This window comes from Papio anubis, chromosome 16 (genome assembly GCF_008728515.1).
Source record: "Papio anubis isolate 15944 chromosome 16, Panubis1.0, whole genome shotgun sequence".
In the NCBI taxonomy this organism is placed as follows: domain Eukaryota; kingdom Metazoa; phylum Chordata; class Mammalia; order Primates; family Cercopithecidae; genus Papio; species Papio anubis.
The window spans coordinates 71,963,174-71,984,430 of NC_044991.1; the positions used below are offsets into that span (position 1 = coordinate 71,963,174).

Here is a 21,257-nt window from a genome sequence, read left to right on the forward strand (position 1 = left end):
GTTTCGTTGTGTGACCCAGGCTGGTCTTGAACTCCTGGGTTCAAGTGATCTACTCACCTCAGCCTCCCAAAGTGCTGGGATTACCGGCATGAGCCACCGCACCCGGCCCAGAGTAAGGGTTTTAATAACTCCGTTAACTCAAAGATATGGATCCTCATGAGGCTGAAGAACAAACTCTCAATGGCTCCAACTAAATGGTCACAAACACATATTAGGACTTCTCGGAGCAGCCCTGCCTAAAACCCATCAGAGAAAGAGTCTTGTTCAGACAGTTGTCATTTGTTCCCCAAATAATATCCTCATTGGCCTGGGAGCAATGGCTCCCCCTGCTGGGTTTGGCTATGGTGTTTTCTGATGATACTCAAGGTTCCATCTCTCTGGATCCCCCAAACCGTATGTTTTGTCTTTCAGTGCCCAGAAAATTATGAGAGACCCCAAATTCCTACCAGCAACGGTGCTTAAATCAGCAAGAGACAGCTTTTAATTTCTGGTCATCTAGATCCCTGAATGATAATCAGGCTACAGAAAGGCCACAGCTGCCACCTCTAAGGAGCTGGCACCTACTGTCCCCTGAGGTTAAAATAATCAATTCTTTCAGGAGAGAGACAAGAGAGAGATCTTATTAGGGAATGTGCCAGGTCTTCTGGCTTTCTGGAAAATTACTGGGCTATAGTCTAATTATAAAAAATCAATCCCTTAAGATCCCAGTAGTCCTGGGGAATAGGTAGTGTGGAAAAGGGCTAGGAAGAAATTAATTGGGTGGAGGGCAGTACTAACTTTTGCTGGGCATACTCTGTGCTGAGCAGTTCTTCACACACTCCATTTAATGCTTATGGGAACACTGTCAGGCAGACATTCCTACCCCAGGTCACAGACAAGGAAACTGAGGCTCAGAGAGGTGAAGTTACTTGCCCAAGACAGAACCAAGGTCTGGCTAACTCTGACACCCATGTTCTTCCTTGCCACTGCCCTACCCTGTGTGGCCTTAGGTGAGTCTCTCTCTCTCCTTCTGAGCCTCAGTTTCCTCTCCCTGAGATGGGAATGGCCTGACTGGCTCACAAAGGCTTCAGAAGGATCTAGACTCCTAAGTGCTTAAAAGCATGCTCAGCGCCCAGCCTGGGACTGGGATTGCCTTTTTTGTCATCCTCAAAGCTGACAACCTTGGAGCTCTGAAAGAAGAAAATCCAAGGCCCCACTGAGGGACGCAGGTGTGCCTCTGGTGCGATAGGACAGAGGAAAATCACTGGGTTCCCTTAGGTCTTCAAAGGAGGAAGGAGGGGAGGAGGCAGAGAGGTAAGATGAAGAGGGAGATGTTTCAGGTGTTGCTGTTTTTGGTGACTGCTCAGCTGACAGCTTTCCAACCTGAGAAATACACATACTCAAAGTCTAACCTCCTCTGGCTTAAAATAGAGCCACTGAACCAAAAATGCCAAGTACAGGGCAGAGTCACCTGCCTGACGGGGCCAGACACATCCCCCATGGCCCCAGTAACACCCACCCCCAGCGGGCACACCTAAGCGCCTCTCAGCTGTGCATCATGGGACCCTCACAACAGTGGGGGAGCACAGCCAGCCACAGATCCTCGGCCCCATCCCGGAGACAAGGAAAGTAAGAACCATAGAGGCAATGGGAGGGGGATAAAGCTAGTAGCATCTGGCCTGACAAGGATCATGACCTGGGGAGCCAGACAGCCCTGAGTTCAATCCTGGCTCAGCCACAGCCTGGCTGGGAGGACTTGGCAGGTTAAGTGCCTCTGTGTCCTGGGCTGTAAGGTGAGAGTCCCGTGAGTGATGTCTGTGACTATGGCTAGCACAGGCAGAGTGTTTGGCCCTGCCCCTGCTTATGGAAAAAGAATTTTCGACATCTGCACACAGACAGTTGTGAAAAAGGAGGAGAAGCAGCTACTGGCTAAGGGGCACCTGGATAGTAGCACAAAACAGCTTCTATAATCCTCAACATGGTCCTATGGGGTGAGCGTCATTACTACCCCCGTTTCTCAGATGGGAAAACCAAGGCACAGGGAAGTACAAGTGTTCTGTTTATGGACACCCAGTGGTATGGTTTAGCTCCGTGTTCCCACCCAAATTGCATCTCCAATTGTAATCCCCGTGTGTTGAAGGAAGGACTTGGTGGGAAGTGATTGAATCATGGAGGCGGTTTTCCCCATGCTATTCTCGAGATAGTGAGTGAGTTCTCACGAGATCTGATGGTTTAAAAGTGTTTGGCAGTCTGCCCCCTTCTCTCTGTCTCCCACTGCTATGTAAGACATAGCTTGCTTCCCTTTTGTCTCTGCCATGATTGTAAGTTTCCTGAGGCCTCCCCAGGCATGCAGAACTGTGAGTCAATGAAACCTCTTTCCTTTATAAATTACCCAGCCTCAGGTAGTTCTTCATGGCAGTGTGACAACGGACTAATACACCCAGCTGGGAGTGGAGGAATTCAAACTCAGGTCTTATTGACTCCAGGTGTGTCCACAACCAGGCCCTCATTAACTCTCCCCTGAGTGGGCCCTGCCCTTCCCCCAAGATCAGGCCATTCCCCACATCCCACTGTCTCCACAAACTCTTTTTGGGCTCTTGTTGGGCTGTGGGTCCTTGAAGCCCCACTCACTCCGACTCTGAGACTTTAGCCCAGGTTTCTGATCCTCTGAAGTCTGAGCAGAAATTGGAATGTTAAACTTGCTGATGCCGTTGCTAAAAATCAGGCTGAGGTAATGGCACCAGCACCCTGTTTCCGGCCCACTGAGCTTCATCCTGCTTCTCGGGAGAAGAAGGGATCCAAGGCCCTCTCTACCAGGTACTGGGGCCCAATTCTGCCTGGGAACTGAGTCGGACAGGCACCGGGTCGGACATCCCTACAGGCCCCAGGCATCTGATCACTTGTGATATCTGTAACGGTAGCTCACACTTCTAGACAAATCCTCAGGGCCAAGCTCAGCTCTCCGGCTCCACATCTACTGGTTCATTTAATCCTCACACCCACTGTATTAGTTCCCTGTTGCTGCTGCAATAAGTTATTACAAACTTGGTGGCTTAACACAAATGTATTATTGTCTCGTTCTGTAGGGTGGAGGGCTACACAGGTCTCGCTGGGCTCAAATCGAGGCATTGGCAGGACTGAGTTCCTTTCTAGAGGCTTCCATATGGAAGCATAGCCTCCTCTGGGACCTGGAGGGCCTAGGCTGCAGGCTGGGCCTCAGGGGCTTAACATATGTCAGCGACTTAATGCAACAGGACAGAAGCTCAAAACCCGGGCTCCTGATTGGGGGTTGGGGGATGACCTTGCAATGTGTCATTCAGCCCCACAGTTTTCCCGTCTTGTGGGCTCCCTCTCATCTAAAGACTAGGTCTCTGCATTCAGCCTTCCAGTGGGGAAAAGAGATAGAGCATGTGTGGGGCAGGGTTTTATGGGCCAGGCCTGGAAGTGGCATACGTCACTTCTGCCCATGTTCCATGAGCTAAGGCTTGGTTACATAGACCCCGCTAAGTGCAAGAAAGGCTGGGCAATGTGGCCAGCTGCGTGTCCAACTCCACCTCCCCAGAGCATCCCGGGTCCCCCCATTTCTCTCCATCTTCACACATTTGGACTACACTAGCCTTCGAACTGGCCTCCACTCCTAGCCACCATCCCTTTTCCCCATGACAGCCAGAGGCTGTTTAAAAAATATAAATCAGATCATTGTGGTGGTGTTGCGTGTGTGTGTTTGTGTGTGTGTTTGTGTGCCTGTGTTTGTAATACAGCCTTTCCATGGCTTTCAATAAACCCACATAAGGGCTTGTAAGACCCTGTGTGAAGTTGCCTCTTTGTCTTCCTTCTGCTCGGCCAAAGTATCTGCATCCCAATTCTCTGGCTCCAGCGACGCTGGCTTCCCTGCAGTTCTGGCTGCCAAGCCATGCTCAGTTCTGTTTTTAAGCACCACCTTAGGTGGTGGGGTTCACCTTCCCCATGAAACTATCCCCTTTCCTTCTTTATCACTCTTGTCTTAAATTAGTTTTTTGTTTGTTTGTTTGTTAGCTGGCCCTCCTTACTAGGACTTCACCTTTACTTACAACAGGAATGTTGTTTGCACCAGTAGGTGCTTGGTAAATATTTGTCTGAGGATTGACTGGCTGAAAGAAGGAAGGAGGGAAGGAAGGAAGGAGAGAAGGAAGGAAGGAAGGAATGAAAGGAAGGGAGGAAGGAAGGGAGGGAGGAAGGAAGGGAGGGAGGAAGGAAGGGAGGGAGGAAGGAAGGGAGGGAGGAAGGAAGGGAGGGAGGAAGGAAGGGAGGGAGGAAGGAAGGGAGGGAGGAGTGAAAGGAGGGGGAGAAGGAGGCGAGGGAGGGAGGAATGAATGAAAGTAAGAGAGGAAGGAAGGAAAGAAGGGAAGAAGGAAAGAAGGGAGGAAGGAAGGAATGGAAGGGAGGGAGGAAGGAATGGAAGGGAGGGAGGGAGGGAGGAATGAAGGAAGGAAGAAAGGAAGAAAAGAAGGAAGGAAGGAAGGAAGGAAGAAAAGAAGGAAGGAAGGAAGGAGGGAAGGAAGGAAGGAAGGAAGACTGGCACAAGGTCATAACATGAGTTAGCGGCGGGAACAGGATTTCTGCAGGCCCGGGGATTTGGACCTTCGCTTCAGATCTCACTATTCGCAGACACGTGAACCCCAGGCAGGCGCGTGGGAGGCGGACAGGGGAGCGGCTCTTTGGTCCCGGACACGTGGCGATCCCAGCCTCCAGGTGCCCGGCAGCCGCCCCGCCCCGCCCCGCCCCGCCCCGCCCCGCCCGTCACAACTCTGCCGCGTGGGGCCCTGGCTGGAGCGGGTGGAGCGCGCGGTCCGGGCACATGGAGCAGGTTGGGACCGGGGCGGGTACCGGGGCCGGGGCGGGTACCGGGTCCGGGGCGTCATGCGGAGGCCGAGCGTGCGCGCTGCGGGGCTGGTCCTGTGCACCTTCTGCTACCTGCTGGTGGGCGCCGCTGTCTTCGACGCGCTCGAGTCCGAGGTGGAGAGTGGCCGCCAGCGACTGCTGGTCCAGAAGCGGGGCGCGCTCCGAAGGAAGTTCGGCTTCTCGGCCGAGGACTACAGCGAGCTGGAGCGCCAGGCTGAGCCCCACCGCACCGGCTGCCAGTGGAAGTTCGCCGGCTCCTTCTACTTCGCCATCACCGTCATCACTACCATCGGTGAGCCGCCCGGAGCCTCCCTCGCCTCCCTCGCCTGCCCTCAGCCGTCCCTCGCCTCCCTTGGGTTTCGGTCCTCACCTCTGCCTCCGCTCTGCTGAATGGAGCTGTCAGCCCACGCAGGCAGGGACGGGAGGAATCAGTAAATCGAGTTTGCCAAGAGGCTGGGTGACCCGGAAGTGCTCAGAAAACGTCCAAGGGGCTTGGAGATAGATGAAGCGGGGCTCGGAGACCAAGAGGCTGGAGTTGCTTTTCCTTGCCTGGTTGCATCACACTTGCTGTGTGACCTTAGACAAGTTGCTCAACCTCTCTGAGCCAGAGTTTTCTCTTCTGTAAAATAGTGTCGCTAATTGGCCTTATCTCAGGGCTGTGGTGAGAGTTATTATCCAGGAGACAGACTATGCACAGACAGGGCCTGTGCTAAAACGACACATACAGAGCACTACAAAGAAAAGATAGATTTTTAATTATTGCAATTGTTGTTGTTACCCCATAAGAATGGGGACCTAGGCCGGGCGCGGTGGCTCAAGCCTGTAATCCCAGCACTTTGGGAGGCCGAGACGGGCGGATCACGAGGTCAGAAGATGGAGAGCATCCTGGCTAACACGGTGAAACCCCGTCTCTACTAAAAAATACAAAAAACTAGCCGGGCGAGGTGGCGGGCGCCTGTAGTCCCAGCTACTCGGGAGGCTGAGGCAGGAGAATGGTGTAAACCCAGGAGGCGGAGCTTGCAGTGCGCCACTGCACTCCAGCCTGGGCGACAGAGCCAGACTCCGTCTCAAAAAAAAAAAAAAAAAAAAAAAAAAGAATGGGGACCTAGTCTGTCTTAGGGACTGCTGTATGACTAGTGCCTAGCGTGCAGTAGATGATCAATAAATACTTGTTAAAGGAATGACTGATAACCACAGGCTCTGGACCTTGCCCTGGGGGATGCAGAGCAGTTCCTTTGGAGCATCTGGACCACCAGCTGTTGCCATGACTACCATCTGGCTGGTATCTGCTGAGCCTAAGCCTGGGGGAACAAGAAGGAGAGAAGTGGGCTCTGCAGGGTTCCAGGCTTGGTGCTGGCCACTCCCCAGGCTCCAGCTGTGAGCATCCAGGCACCCCTGTGGGGCTTGGATCACCAGCCTGAAAGCCAGTGCCTTGGGGAAAGTTTCTCCATAAGGCTCTTGCAAGTGAATGTGAGCTGTGGCTTTTGCAGTGGAGTTAAAAGCGTGAGTTCTGGAATCACAGAGACTGGATTTCGGTTCTCATCTCTGTTGCCACGTGCCTTCTCTGGCAATTGATTCTACCTGTCCAAGCCCTGGTTTCCCCAAAGGCAAAATGCAACTGTTCCTACCTCACTGGGTGGTTGCTGGTTTCAGGGAGGTCAAGCGTGTAACATGCTTGACATAGTGCCTGAGGCCAAGTAGGCACTATTCTTTAGTAATAATTTGTTATTTGCCAACATGGCCCCAGCTTTTATTCAGCTCTTTTGCCCCCTCCTATCCACATGGACACCCCTGCTTCCTATCTTGGTACAGCCTGAGACCCTCCTGGATACTGTGCCCACTGCTTTGGGATGCCATCAACCTGTTCTCTCTGCCTTGTCCACATTCTTTGGAGGCTTGCCAGGGTGTTTTGGCCTCTTATCCTGGTTCTTTATCTCTGAGGTACATCTGGGAGGCTGATATGAGAGACTCAAGTGGAAACAGGAGGAATTTTGCCTTTTCTGGCCACTTGGGGGCACCACTACCCTCTGTGGTCCAGTAGGCTTAAGCCAGCCTTGCAGAGAGCCAGGTGCCAGGCCCCAGGAATTTGGGCTTTGCCTGGATGGGAGAGAGGCACTGAAGCAATGGAAGATGCTTTTTAATAGCTCAGGCCCGTGGAGGGTGCTGGGTAATAGCTCTGGCCTGTGGAGGGTGCTGGGTAATAGCTCAGGCCCCTGGAGGGTGCTGGGTAATAGCTCAGGCCCCTGGAGGGTGCTGGGTAATAGCTCTGGCCCATGGAGGGTACTGGTTAATAGCTCAGGTCCATGGAGGGTACTGGTTAATAGCTCAGGCCCGTGGAGGGTACTGGTTAATAGCTCAGGCCTGTGGCCTTTGGGCAGTTTTGTCCCTCTGAACCTAGTTTTCTTATCTATAAAATGGGAATAAAAACATGTCATATAGTCATTGGGAGGGTTAAATCTGATAATCCATGCAGAGTACGTGGATTAGTTACTGTCATTATTAGTTATTAGCTTTATTCATTTCACTCTCTGCCAAAACCTGGCACAGTCCCGAACAGCTGGAAGCCTCTTACTCCTAAAGAAACTCCTCTGTTTCTCACTAGCACCCCCTTCAACTTGGTTGAGCTTCAGCTTTCATTGAGCATCTAGTCTGTCTCAAGCTCTGTGCAGGACCCTGGTGATGGGGACTACAGAGAGGTGACCACCTTCGTCCCTGCCCTCAAAGAGCTCAGTCTGGTGACGAGCAGGTCCCCTTTCTCCACAAAATAACAGAGAGGCAAAGTGATAGGGTTATGCAACAGAAATGTGGAAGTGGAGCCACAGGCCTTTAAATGGATGTAGTGCTGATATTTTGAATAAGTTATATATGCATACAGTACACACTTCACAGAGCACAAAAGGGTATGGAATGAAAAGGAATTCTCCCTCCCACCCTGTCTCTCAGCCCATAAATTCCCCTTCCTGGGTCAAATACAGTTACCAGTTTCTTGTGTGTCCTTCTAGATATATTCTCTGCCTATATATTCCTTTAAAACACACACACACATACATTGTATAGACGTTATACACACAGTTTTGTATCTTGCTTTTTTCACTTAATATATGTTGGTGGTGTTTTTATGTCAGTCTCTAAAGAGCTGCGTCCTCTTGTTTGTAGGGTTTCTCAGCCTTGGAACTACTGACATTTGGGGCTGTGGGGACTGTCCCGTGCATTGCAAGATGTTTAGCAGTGTCCCTTGCCTCTACTCTCTAGATGCCAGTAGCACACAAGACATCCCACTCCTCCCCCCCCATTTGTGACAACTGGAATGTCTCCAGATGTTGCCAAGTGTCCTCTCAAGGGCAAAACCACTCTCAATTGAGAACTGCTACTGTGTAGTATCCCATGGTTTGGATGGCACTATAATTTATTTAACCAGGCCCCTTTGGATGAACACTTACATTGTTTCTCATTTTCACTATGACCGACAGTGCTGCAATTATGACCCAAGTGCACACATATTTTTGCTCACGTGTGTATACTGAAGGGCTAACTTCCTAACTGTGGAACCACCTTGGTCAAAGGATTTGTATTTTTTGCTTTTTGGCAGGTAGGGCCAATCTGTTACAGGAGGCACATTCTTTTTGGGAAGATCCACCTGACTGTTCCTGGGGTACAGGCTCCTTTGAGAATACCATGAAAGCGACTGCTCCTCTTTCCAGGAAAAGACACACAATGAGATACCCATTCATTCCCCTGCAATGGTACGGTGTTCCAGGACTGAAGGTTGGCCAGTCGTGTTTAGATTCCCTATAGTAGTTGAAGGGACCCAGTAAGAATCCCCACGTCAGACAATCAGAACCAAAAGGTGTTTAGTGTGGGCAGGCTGAGCAGTGGAGGGGGAGGTAGTCAGGGGAAAAGGCATGTGGAGAGGACATGCTAGCTGGGGAAGCAGCTCGGCGTATAGCTGGAAAGTGGGGCAAGTTTTGCTTTTTTTTTTCATTAAAGCATAATTTACATACAGTAGAACTCACCATTTTCCTGTGTACACGCCTGACAAATGAATACCTGTCAGGTAACTGCAGCCGCGATCGAGACAGAACATTGCCATCAACCCCCAAAATTCTACCACGACTTCTGTAGTTAAGCCTGTCCCTAACCCCAGCTACTGGCAACCAACTATAGATCTGTTCTCTGTCGCCACAGTTTTGCCATTTCCAGAATGTCATTTACATGGAACCATGCGGTCTGTAGGCTTTGGAGCTTGTCTTCCCCCACGCAGCTGGAGACAGTTGAGATCCATCCTTCGTTGCCGCAAGTTACAGGAGTTCATTCAGTTGCTGGGAAGAATTGCAGTGTTTGGATGCCCCACGGGTTGTTTACTCATTCTCCAGTCGAGGGATACTTGGGTTGTCTGCAGTTTGGGGTGATGAATGACCTAGTTAGGACTAGTATTTGGAGATGCCCTTCCAGCCTCGGGGCCGGGGAGGGACGCCGAGCAGGCAGGCTGCGGGCGGGACTGTAGTCAACCGGAGCTGGGCGCTCACAGCCCTCCCCTCCGCTCTTTCTGCATAGGGTACGGCCACGCCGCGCCGGGTACGGACTCCGGCAAGGTCTTCTGTAAGTTCTACGTGCTCCTGGGCATCCCGCTGACGCTGGTCACTTTCCAGAGCCTGGGCGAACGGCTGAACGCGCTGGTGCGGCGCCTCCTGTTGGCTGCCAAGCGCTGCCTGGGCCTGCGGCGGCCACGCGTGTCCACGGAGAACCTGGTGGTGTCCGGGCTGCTGGCGTGCGCCGCCACCCTGGCCCTGGGGACCGTTGCCTTCGCGCACTTCGAGGGCTGGACCTTCTTCCACGCCTACTACTACTGCTTCATCACCCTCACCACTATCGGCTTCGGCGACTTCGTGGCGCTGCACAGCGGCGAAGTGCTGCAGAGGAAGCCCCCCTACGTGGCCTACAGCTTCCTCTACATCCTCCTGGGGCTCACGGTCATTAGCGCCTTCCTCAACCTCGTAGTCCTGCGCTTCCTTGCTGCCAGCGCCGACTGGCCCGAGCGCGCTGCCCGCCGACCCAGTCCGCGCCGCCCGGGGGCGCCCGAGAGCCGCGGCCCCTGGCTGCCCCGCCGCCCGGCCAGCTCCGGGGGCTCCGCCTCCGTCTCCGTCTCCTGCCACGTACACCAGCTGGAGAGACGCGCCCGCGACAACCTGGGCTTCTCGCCCCCCTCGAGCCCAGGGGTCGTGAGTGGTGGGCAGGCACCCAGGCTCGGGGCCCGGCGGAAGTCCATCTGACAACCCCACCCAGGCCGGGGTCGAATCTGGAACGGGAGGGTCTGGCTTCAGCTATCAGGGCACCCTCCCCAGGGATTGGAGACGGGTGAGGGGCCTCTAGGCCGTCTTCTCCCACGAGCAGTTTCTCATTACCGTCTGTGGCTAAGTCCCCTCCCTCCTCTCCAAAAATATATTACAGTCACATCATAAGCACAAAGCAGGCTCTAGGGTCACCCTGTAGGAGCAAATTCCTTGTAGTCCAAATTGTATGAGGGCGTGGCCACATCAGCACCCAGGAGAGGCTCTGCACAGGTCCACGTCACAGCCGACCCTCCAGAGCGACTCTTCTGTTGTGAAGAGGCTGGTTTTCTGAGTAACGGTTGAAACGTGCAACTTTCAACACTGGAATCTTCGCTGGAATTAGTGAGGTCAGACGCTCACATTACAAGAAGCATGGGGAACAAAGGTGGACCAAATGGGACCGTGTACAGTCCAGCGTGGACAAGTGGGTCAATCTCTGCGCTACACGATCTCATTCTCTGCGCGGTGTGTAGAGTGGAGTCAGCCCACGTGTGAACGGCGGCCTCTCTCCCCCGGACGGCTGATGCTCTGTCCCTGGCCAGCCCCCATTCAAGATGAGGGAGGCCTTGCTGTCACCCACCCGCCACGTACTGGGACCACTTGGACGCAGCAGAATGCCATGGGACGAGCTGTCTTCCGGGTCCCATCAATCACCAGCATTGTGACCTTGGAGAATCTCATTCTCTCCCAGGGCCTCAGTTTCCACATCTGTAAAATGGGTTCATCCAGAACCCTGCTCCCTCTTATGCATCTCTGGTGGGACTTTCTGGAACAGGCCCCTTCACCATAAGGGGGCAGAGACAAAGCCCGAGGTGTGGCATCCTGGCACCCCGTGGCACTCAAAGCCTCCAAACACCCACTTTCCTTGTCTTCCCAGATAGGGCTGTCTCAACACAAAGCATCAACCAGCCAGGTTAGAAAAGCCAAAAACTTTAATTTCAACATGAGCTACATGGTCATGAACACAATGCAACGCGACCCCACTCCAACCCAGGGGCCCCAGAAACCCTCCCTCCCTAAAGGCCTGGGCAGCTCCTGCTCCAAGAGAGGGAAATGAGGGAAAGGTGGGTGGATGGAGAGAGGCCCCCAGCCTAAGGACCTGGGCTCCTGCCTTCCCGCCACCTGCCCAGGACGCAGTCATAGAGTGAAAGGGCTTCAGAGGTGATGCCCACAGCCCTGGGTTTGGCTCCACTCTGACCTCCCTGAAGCACTGGGTTCAGTGGGCACCACTGGCCCACCTCACAGGCTCGGCGTCGGGTGAGCTTGTGGACGCTAATACTTTCCGTCCACTCTGAGGTGCTGCTCCAGACGTGGGGCCCTCCCAGAGGGCCTCGGCGACACCATGGGGGAACAGGGAGCGGGGCTCGGTCCCTGGGCCTGATACAGCGCTGCTGCTCAATAAATAAACGCAGGTAGCCTCGCCTGACGCAACAGCTGTGCCTCCAGAGGGGCTGGGACTTGGTGCTGTTTCTGACACGGAAATGCACCCAGGAGCTCCTGGCTGAAGGGAATTGGCTTGTGAAGTGCATAACCACCCCAAGAGCCATCTGCTCCACCTCTGGGTGTAAAAGAGTGAGCTCTGGGCTACTGGAGAACCGAGTTCCAGTCCTGCCCACCCACTAATACAGTGGGACTTTAGGTGAGCACATTCCCCTCCCAAGACCTCAGCTCCCTGCTTTGAAATGGGGAGGACAGCACAGGCCACCACCTACTCCCCAGGGGCTCTTGTGAGGGGAGAAGCACACACTCGAGGTAAAAGCATTCTGAAAACAAAGTCTGAAAAGCACAATAGGAAGGCCAGGTCTCATTGCATCTGAAGGTTTGCTGGCGACTTCCCTGAAATGAGGCGCCCACAGCTGCTCCCATTCCCTCACTGCCCCAGGCAGGAGCTGGTGTTTCCTAACTCGCCCACCAGTTGGTCCTGAAGAGGCGATGGCCCCTTCCCGGGGGCCTCCACCCAGGCATCAAGGTCTAGACCCAATCCTGTGTACCCTCAGTCAGCTGGGCCAGCCCCCCAGGAGAGCTAAGTCTCCCTGGCAACCCTCTCCCCCAGACCCAGGCCCAGGAAGTCACTGGCTTATAGAGGTGGAGCCCAGCAGGGCTATGCAGCCCAGGGCTTAGAGGCCAGGAATCCTTGTCCCAGCAGACATGCACTGGAGCAACGGTCTCCTGTTGCCTGAAGAACAATGGAGCCCCTAGTTCTTCCCCCTTTGCGCCCTTGCTGAGGGGTCTTGTGTGAGTCACTTCCTGTTTCTGGGCCTCAGTTTCCCAACCTCTCAGATGGGCTACAGCTTGTCCTGCCCATCTTTTGGGGGCCATTAGGCTTCAAAGAAAGAAGGGAGGAGGAGGTATGGGCAGTGGCAGCCCTACCTCATACTGCCCTGGCTCCAGCTCAGCCTCTATTGGGAGGAGGGGACCCAGGCTGGGGGTGTCACTGAACACACAGGTGACTCCAGGGGTGGCTTTTCCCCCCAAGCTAGGTCTTGATTTCCTTGTCTGTAAAATGGAAATGGACTAATGGTCCCAAAGGCCCTTCCCCTTTACTATGCAAAGGGGGTTCTGGAGAAGGAGAGTGGAGAGGGCTCCTTCCTTTCCATGGTATCCTGCATGTGATCTTGGCCTAGAGATTGAAAAGAGTCACCCCCTGGAGACCCCAGCCCCCCTATGGCCCCCAGTGCCACCATCTCTGCTCCTCTTCAAACAGTGCAGCCTGAGTCAGCAAGGGGTCAGGCAGTAGTGGGGACAGGATGGGCTTGAAGCTTCTCCAAAGCTAATGATGAAAATGTCAGTCTTCTCCCCAAACCCCCATTCCTTGGTGAGGACAGACTGTAGTTCCCACTCCCAATGGTCACAGCCCCTGGGAAGGGGGCACATGCTCACGATGATACAAAGAAACAGGGCTCCAGCCCCCAGCTGCTCCACCCCTCCAGGAGGTGAGCGGGATTTCACAGAACAAACAAGAAAATCATTGAGGGGGCCCTCACTGACCACCCCCAGGTGTTGTTATTGCTTCGGAGCTCTCTCTCTCTCTTTATAAAGGCTGTGCAGACACCAGGGGAAGGGCTCAGGCTGTCAGGGCCAAGCCCCTGCTCCCTCTGGTTGGGACAGCCAGGCTCTGCCCTGTTTTTGAAAAGCTACCCCTGAACAACCACAGCGGTGATGGCTGGAGAGAGAAGGCGCTCTCCTGGCTCAAAGTATTCCAATGGTGAGTAATAAACGAACAGCAGAGAAATCACACTGGTTAGAAAAACAAACAGGCAAGGGGCCAATTCTGTGCCTCGAATGCGAGTCCCTCCGGAGCCCTGCTCCTTCTGCCCCCAGCCTTGGGATTCCACCCACCACGGTCCCAGGAAGCTCTGAAGACTTCCTGGGTAAAGGGAGCATCTCCATCTCCCCTTCCCAGTGCAGGGTAAGCAGCTCTGTGGAGGTGATATACATCGACCAGAACTTTAAAGGATACCCAGGGCTTACACAGGCTAAGGGAAGGGAAGAATTTCCAGGTGGAAGGAGTTGCCTGGTGGGACTGGGACCGGGACTGGGAACAGGGTGGGACCAAAGGCAGCCTGGGTGTCCTCAGGGGAAAACACCACCCTCTGATGGAGGCCAGGCCCCCTCTGCCAAGGTCCTACAACCCTTAGGAGTGCCTCATAAAGAAAGTCAGTACGAAGAATAATAAATCAGAACAGCAGAGTCTAACAGGCAGCTCCAGCTATAACCCTACAGGGGACAGGGGAAGGAAGGGGGCGGAGGAGGAGGGGCTGGCCTCCTGTGAGCCAGGCTGCCCCATCTAGACCCAGGCCAGCGAGGAGACAGTGGTCTCCTGGAATGTACTTGAGTCTCCTCTCCACCCCCGGTCCTGGGACTCTGTAAGGACTATGCATGAGCTAAGAACAGGCCCCAGGGCTTGGAGCACTAACTCTACCTAGCTGGCCTGGACTATGCCCTACACAGCAGGGACTAGGTCAAGAGTGGCAGGCTTCTGGGTGCCTCCCAGGGGAGGTGGCAGAAATGTGCTTCTATAAAGAGGGGCCAGCCTCCATCCTCCCTTGCATGCAAAAGGGCTCCCGCAGGCCCCAGGGAGGGCTGGGCTGGGAAGGCAGCTACCCAGGCCTGCTGGAAAAGGAATCTCCCAGTTCTTACACTCATACATCTTCACTCTTCTCTCGTACCATCATCTTTCCTTCAGCCAAGGTAACTGAGGCCGGGGCAGTGGGTTCTGCCCTTAGTATAGGATGGTTTGTTTAAAAATACTAAAATAGGGGGGCTCTATTTGCCTCCCCAGCCCCCTGGCCTGGAGGCAGGGGGGGTAGACAAGATGACCTTTGACCTCATGCAACAAGGAGGGGTTCTCCAATTTGAGAAACCCTTATCTTGGCACCACCAATCCCAATCCCAACTTTCCTTAGCCTTCCCTCCAATACAGCACCCCCCAAATGCTCTCTAGGGTTGGGGTTCTGGAAACTCAGGTTCCACAGCTCCTCCACCAGAACACAGACGACAACATTCTTTCCAGTCCGCCAGCGGTTCCTAAACTAGCTTGTTGCAATCCCAGGGAGCGAGGCACCTGGGGGTCTGTACCAGACCCCCGGCACCTCCTCCTTTCCTTTGGTCCCTGCTGAACCCCAATTCCTAGAGCCACCAGAAAAGCGGCAGGCAGGAGGGGACGGACAGATGGACTCGGACAGGCTGCGGCAAAGCTCCTTCCACAGGCAGGCAGAGGGAAGCCCAAGCTCCGCTTCAAGTGGGGGCTCTGGGCCCCTGGGAGCTGGCTCCGGATCCTTGCAAAGCTGCCCCTTCATCTCTGGGGCAGGAGTAGCTGCCTGAACCCGGTGCCGCAGGAAAGACACTTGCTGGTAATTGGCACCATGGAAATGGCCGGCTGGGTTCTGGACTTGGCTCTGGGCAGCGAGCTTCCGAGGAGGCAAAAAGGGGGAGAAGTTGGACAGAGTTTGGGAAGGGAGAGTGGTCTGCTCTGCCACCTCAATCTTTCCTTTCTCCGGACTGTAGCCACATCCACCAGGTCAAGAACCGGCCAAGTCAAAAGTGTAGCCAATCCCGTTGGGAGAGGGAAGGTCTCAGGGGGTAGGAGGCAAAGAAGGGGTGAGGAGGGGCCCAAGGGGGGCAGGTCTCCCCATTCTGCTTCCCCACTATGGGGGAGAGCCCCGTCCTCCTGTTCAATGTGCCCCTGGGCCTGGGGTCCCAGGTCAGGGCTGGGTGGTCTCCAGGCCATCTTGGGGAGCCCCTCCCCATCCCAGCACTAAGAGCGCTCTCCGCAGGGCCCCACGGTGCTCTCGAGGGACAACTGGGATGCCTGCCGGAGCAGGGGGCCTGTGGCTGGGTCCACCATGGAGGAGGTGGGGAAGAGCTTGTACCAGCCCACGGCCAGGGTGGTCAAGTCCAGCTCCTCCAGTAGCACGCGAGCCACACCCATGAACTGCTTCCGCTCCATCCGCCCGTAGTTCCCCCACACGATCACCTGCGGGGCAAGAGACACAGTGGTTCAAACCCTGCCAGTGCCACTCACAGGCCAAGAACCAGAACCTGGGTCGCCCCCATGCCCAATCCATCTCAGTCCTGTGATTTCTACCTCCTTAAAATTGCAATTCCTCAACAGGCCCTTCTTATCACAGGCACCACACCAAGGCCCTGCCTCCAGAGGCTGGTGATGGTGATGGTGACGGTGATGATGGCAATGGGTAGAACACTTGCTGTAGGCAAAACTGCAAATACTTTTCCTGCACACAGCACACATTCCACTGGCACCAGAATGTTATCAGGTAGGTACCGTTAGGGTCCCCACTTTATGGATGAAGAAACTGAGGGTCAGAAGGGAACTTGTTCAAAGTTGCACAGCAAGTTGTAGAGCTCAGTTCAGCCACAGTGAACTGAGGGCCTCACCTATTTCCTCCAGGCGAGGCCCTCCAGAGACACCCCCCGCCAGGGGTGCCCGCCTGTCATTCTGGTCCTGTGCATGTGTGCTCGTGCACACACACGTGAGCGCACTAATGCCCCTCACCTGGAGGACTTTGCCCTGGGGACTCTCGGGAAACAGCAGCACCTGGTTATACAATGGGTCCAGCGACTTGCGAGCGACTTTGGTCTTCTTCTTGGCAATGCAGACGCCATTCTCTAGCAGGTAGGCCTTGATATAGGCCGCTGGGGACAGAGGCCAGCAGGGGTGAGTTCTAGTTGGCCCTCAAATGGTGGGCAAAGGGTGCAACAGAGGGAGGCTGCCCACCCTCTGCTGGAGATAGGTGTGCCCCCATGGGGTCTGGGGAGGACGCACCAGGACACATGGGGGGTGGGCATTTGGGGGCAGCAGGTACAGCGGGGCTTGGGTGCAGCCTGCCCCACCTTCTCTGGTGGTCCTCACTGTCTCCCCTTCCTTTGCTCACTCGCTCACCTGTTTCCTCCCTCAGTCCGTGACGTGCCCACCCTCTCCCTGGCTTATGCGTCCATCTGCGGACCCACTCACTCACCAAGCCTGAGCACCTACTGCAGGCCACACTCACTCACTCACCAAGCCTGAGCACCTACTGCAGGCCAAAAACTGCTAGGCACTGGGGTATAACGATAAGCAGGAAAGATGGTTCCTGCCTTCCAGGAGCTCTTCCCACTGGGCACCATGTGTCCAGTGGAGGAGAGGAACAAGGTCAACAGACAATCTCAACTGGCTCCCCAAACAAACCCTAAACTACCAGTTCCACATATTAGAGTTGGGACGGGGGTCCCCACAGTTGGGCCCAATTTTCTCTCTTCAAGGCCCTCGGTACCCATCAGGATATCCTCCCTGACCTCCACCCCAACCCTGCAGGGGAGGGTAGGCCCCAGACCTGGCAGTGTCTTGGAGCCTGGCTTGGCTGTCAGTCCCCGGGCCTGGATAATGTCCACTTCCAGCTGACCATTCCGCTCCTGCAAGCCAATCTCCACATCCCCTGCAAGAGGCACCAAGAGATGAGACTGGGAAATGGCTCAGAAGCTCAAGCTGGGACTCAGCTCTTCCCCTCTACTTAGAGCTGAAACCCCCTTCCCCTGCTCCCAGCCCAGGATAAGACCAGAACCAACTCCCACCAAGTGCCTAGGCTCTGCTGAGGGCTTGAGAGTGTGCCCTGGGCCCTAGGTGGCATGTGCAGAAGATGGATCAACACGCAGAGGGGAAGGAGGGAGAGATGCTGGGCTTCCGGTGTGACCCCCCACCTCCCATAGTCCATTTGAAACCAGCCTTGGGGCACTCACCCATGGGTGTAGTGGCCAGCGTCTGGCGGCCCACAAACTGTGCTGGCCCCATGCTTCCCAGAAAGTCACTGAACTGGGCATCCGATGCCAGGCAAACTCCTCCATAGTTAAGGCTGTGAGAGGAAAAGATGAGACAAAGCACACGTTCCCAGTGGTTGACTGACAACTCTGGACTCAGGCAGTAAACCTCCATGAAATGGATATGCTGAGACTTCCCTCTTGGGATGGAGATAAGGTTTACCCAGTATCTGGCTCATGTGGTTTAGTGCCTTGATACTCAAAATGTGGTTCAGAGACCAACAGCATCAGCATCACCTGGGAACTAATTAGATCCATAGAACTGCAGCCCACTCCACCCCCAGCTGCTGAATCAGAATCTGAATTTTAATGCGAGCCACAGATGATGCCCTTGCACGTGAAAGTGTGAGCTGTACTGCAAGGGGCTCTGGACTCTGAGGGGTGCATTTCTTGCTGCTGCTTGGCCACCTAATATTCACTTCCCCTTCCTCTGGTAACAACATCTCAAATTTTCTTTGCGGAGCCCCCTCCCCATGGCACATGATCACAGTGGGGTGGAGGGAACAGCTCCTAAGACTGGGTCTCCAGCTCAGCCTGGCCAATCAGGGCATCCCTTCCCCTTGGCCAGTGATCGGCTCAGAGACAGGCATGTGGCCCAGTTCAACCAACAAGAATCAGGCCTGGAAGCTTTGTTGAACTATGGGAAGTGAGATGGTCTCTTTCCCACCAGACTTGAGCCTGAGATGCAGGACTGGAGCTTCTGGTGCTATGTGGCTACCATCTGGATCCCGAGAACAAAACCATCAAAATGACAGCATTGTGTGAGCTCCTGGATCAAGCTCTGCCTGAAGCAAGCTACTTCATCTTTTGGTTACATTAAGTCAATATCAACAGCAACAACAAAGATAATTTTATTATTTTGCTTAAGACAGCTTGAGTAAGTTCTCCCCACTCCCTTCACTTCTCTAAGTGTCTCTTTCCCATCTGTGCAATGGGAATAATAATGTTCCCATCTCTTAGGTCTGTTGTATTAAGTGCGATGAGGCACTAAGTACCATGCCTGATGTGCCCCTGTTATCCTGAGGACCACAGCACTTGCAAGGTTTTTTTTTTTGTTTTTTTGTTTTTTTGTTTTTGAGACAGTGTCTCACTCTGTTGCCCAGTCTGGAGTGCAGTGGCACAGTCTTGGCTCACTGCAGCTTCGAACTCCTGGGTTTAACCAATTCTCATGCCTCAGCCTCCCAAGTAGCTGGGAATACAGATGTTTATCACCACATCCAGCAAATTGTTGTGTTTTTAGTAGAGACAGAGTTTCATCACATTGGCCAGGCTGGTCTCGAACCCCTGGCCTCACGTGATCCACCCACCTCAACCTCCCAAAGTGCTGGGATTACAGGGGTGAGCCACCACACCTAGCCCAAGAGGTTGGCTTTTGATCTTTATCACCATCATTTAGGTAAGAAACACATCTGCCGAGCAAAATGGTGACCCTATTCCCTGGCCAGAGCTGATGCATACAGAGTTAGAGGCTTAACCCAAGTCAGGCCAATCAAAACCTCTCTCTGGGAACTAAAAAACAGAATCCTGGAGACTAAAAGTCACAAGAATGGCCTGCCCTCATGCAAAACCCGTAAACTCTACTCGCTACCCAGTCCCAGCTGCCCAATTCTTCCCTGAGCCATGTGCGGTCCCCCCGTATTCTGTTTTTATTTAAGTTATCTGCAGAGCTAATGGCAGAATATTCAGCCTGAGTGCTTTTCCTTTTCCTGATTTCCTAATACCCCTGGCCTGCTTTCCCCATTCAGACAGTAGCCAGGGTGTCCTATGTTTGCTGCCTCAGAGAAGGAATGACCCAGCAGGAGGTAGACAGCAAGAGACTTGGGCTCCTGACTTTTCAGTTCCAAATCTAAGAAACAGACTTGAAAGAATAGGTACAAAACTAGGCTATCCTGCCCCGAAACAGACATATCCTCAGCCTGGGAGAGCCGAGGAAGTCAGGCAAGGAGGGAAGATTGCTGAGATGCTGCAGGATCCTTGAGGAAGGTCTGCAGTCCCCAGCTGGTGAGTGCTGAGGGAGACAGAAAACTCCAGATAGGCTGGGGGGATCTGAAAGCAGAGGAGACTTGCACCCACCCTGCTTATTGGGTGGAGCTAAGAAAAGGGCAGAACACTCTAGAGAAATGGCTGCTTGGGCATCTTGTCAAGTGAGCCCCTGGGAGATCTCTGAGGCTCGCTGTATGTCCCTCCACACCCTAAAGAGGAAAGTATGATCCAGGTGCACTGGACGGAAGGGCAGATTCAGTGTCCTGGTGGTCTGGGCATAGAGAAGTAGCTGAGACCGATGGGAAACAATGACCAGGGAGCAGACAGTAAGATCATGTTCCAGGAGACAGCAGAATGACAGATGACGACTGAGGAACACATACTCTGTGCCCAGTGTCTGAGCACCACAATAATAGCAGCCCATGCTACTGGACATGAGCCCTCACTGACATCCAGCTGGTACACCAGGTGTTATGGCCAGCGTCCATATGATCCATTCATTCATCCAACAAATGTTTACTGAGCACATACTATATACACTCTATTGTGTCCAGGCACTATTCTGGACACTTGGAACATGTCAGTGAACAGTGATTCCTGCCCTTGAGGTGCTTAGATTCTAGTGACATATTATACACAATTAATATCATAAACATTACAGTATGTCAGAAGGTGGTAAATGATAGAAATCTTAGGAATAAATACATAGAAAATTCATGTGGGCCGGCGGGTGGGGGTAGGGGGGATGTGGGTTGCAATACGAAATAGTGTGATTAGTAGCTGTGACCTGTGCTTCCGATTAAATACTTTAACGGTTACCCTGGGCCTGTTCTAGAAATTTACATGGCTTCTCTCTACATAAACTTCCCCAGGACACAGGCATAACCTTTGGGAAAATCCTGAACTAAGTGAGTCTAAGTTTTCAGCAAACAGAGGACACAGGGGGACTTGATACACAGATTAGCAACAGTGAACTCCCAGTGCTCACTAAATGCCACAAATGTCAAAGTGCTCTATACTTATTCATTCATTTCAGCCTCACAACAACCCTATGAGGTCAATACCATTACTGCGTCCATTTTATAGATGAGCTGGAGAGTTAAGAAACCTGCCCAAATCACACAGGTACTGCACGGCCCCACCCTATCCCTTGGCCCTCACTTCTATACCCTGAGGCTACCTGCTCTCATACCTGCCACTAGGTCTGAGGGCTTATTTTCTGGCTGTGAGAATTCTGAATCTTGCTGGGGGAGAAAATTCAGCCTGTGGCACAGGGCAGGCTGGAAGCACCTGAGGGTTCGTGCCCCAGAAGCAGCCCCCACCCAGTGACAAACTGGGAGTCTGCAGTGGGGATAATGCAGGTGAATGTTCGCCTAGCCTCCCAAGGCTCCCCAGTGGGCCTGAGCTCCAGCTGCCCTTAGTGGTAGCAGGCCTGATGATGCAACTGTTATTAGCTCCTCTCCCTTCCCATCCCATTCCTTGCAGCTCCCACACTGGGGATTCCTGGGATGACCTGCCAAATATCCAATTTCCACTTGAATCTTTGAGTCAGGGTCTGCTCTGGAAGAAGCCAAACCAAGACAGAAGCTGAGTGGTATCTGAACCCAGAGAGTCAGGCTTCCAAGTCTATTATCTTTTTTTTTTTTTTTTTTTTGAGACGGAGTCTCGCTCTGTCGCCCAGGCTGGAGTGCAGTGGCTGGATCTCAGCTCACTGCAAGCTCCGCCTCCCGGGTTCACACCATTCTCCTGCCTTAGCCTCCCGAGTAGCTG

General features: G+C 53.7%; 2 protein-coding genes across 2 annotated transcripts in view; one reads left to right on the forward strand and one right to left on the reverse strand.

Annotated features, from left to right (window-relative positions):
- The first annotated feature begins 4,878 nt into the window (after positions 1-4,878).
- On the forward strand, positions 4,879-11,609 carry KCNK15 (potassium two pore domain channel subfamily K member 15). The gene is made up of 2 exons (XM_003904701.5): positions 4,879-5,152; positions 9,415-11,609. Exons 1-2 carry the CDS (start codon positions 4,879-4,881, stop codon positions 10,128-10,130), a joined length of 990 nt encoding a protein of 329 aa, XP_003904750.1. The 3' UTR covers positions 10,131-11,609.
- The window catches only part of RIMS4 (regulating synaptic membrane exocytosis 4), a 58,070-nt gene continuing 47,917 nt past the window's right edge, over positions 11,105-21,257 (reverse strand). The window contains exons 3-6 of the mRNA XM_003904699.3: positions 17,427-17,539; positions 17,024-17,125; positions 16,207-16,346; positions 11,105-15,666 (exon numbers count right to left, since the gene is read on the reverse strand). Coding sequence (XP_003904748.1) covers positions 15,448-15,666; positions 16,207-16,346; positions 17,024-17,125; positions 17,427-17,539 — 574 coding nt within the window. The 3' untranslated portion in view covers positions 11,105-15,447. The remainder of the gene's footprint in view (positions 15,667-16,206; positions 16,347-17,023; positions 17,126-17,426; positions 17,540-21,257) is intronic.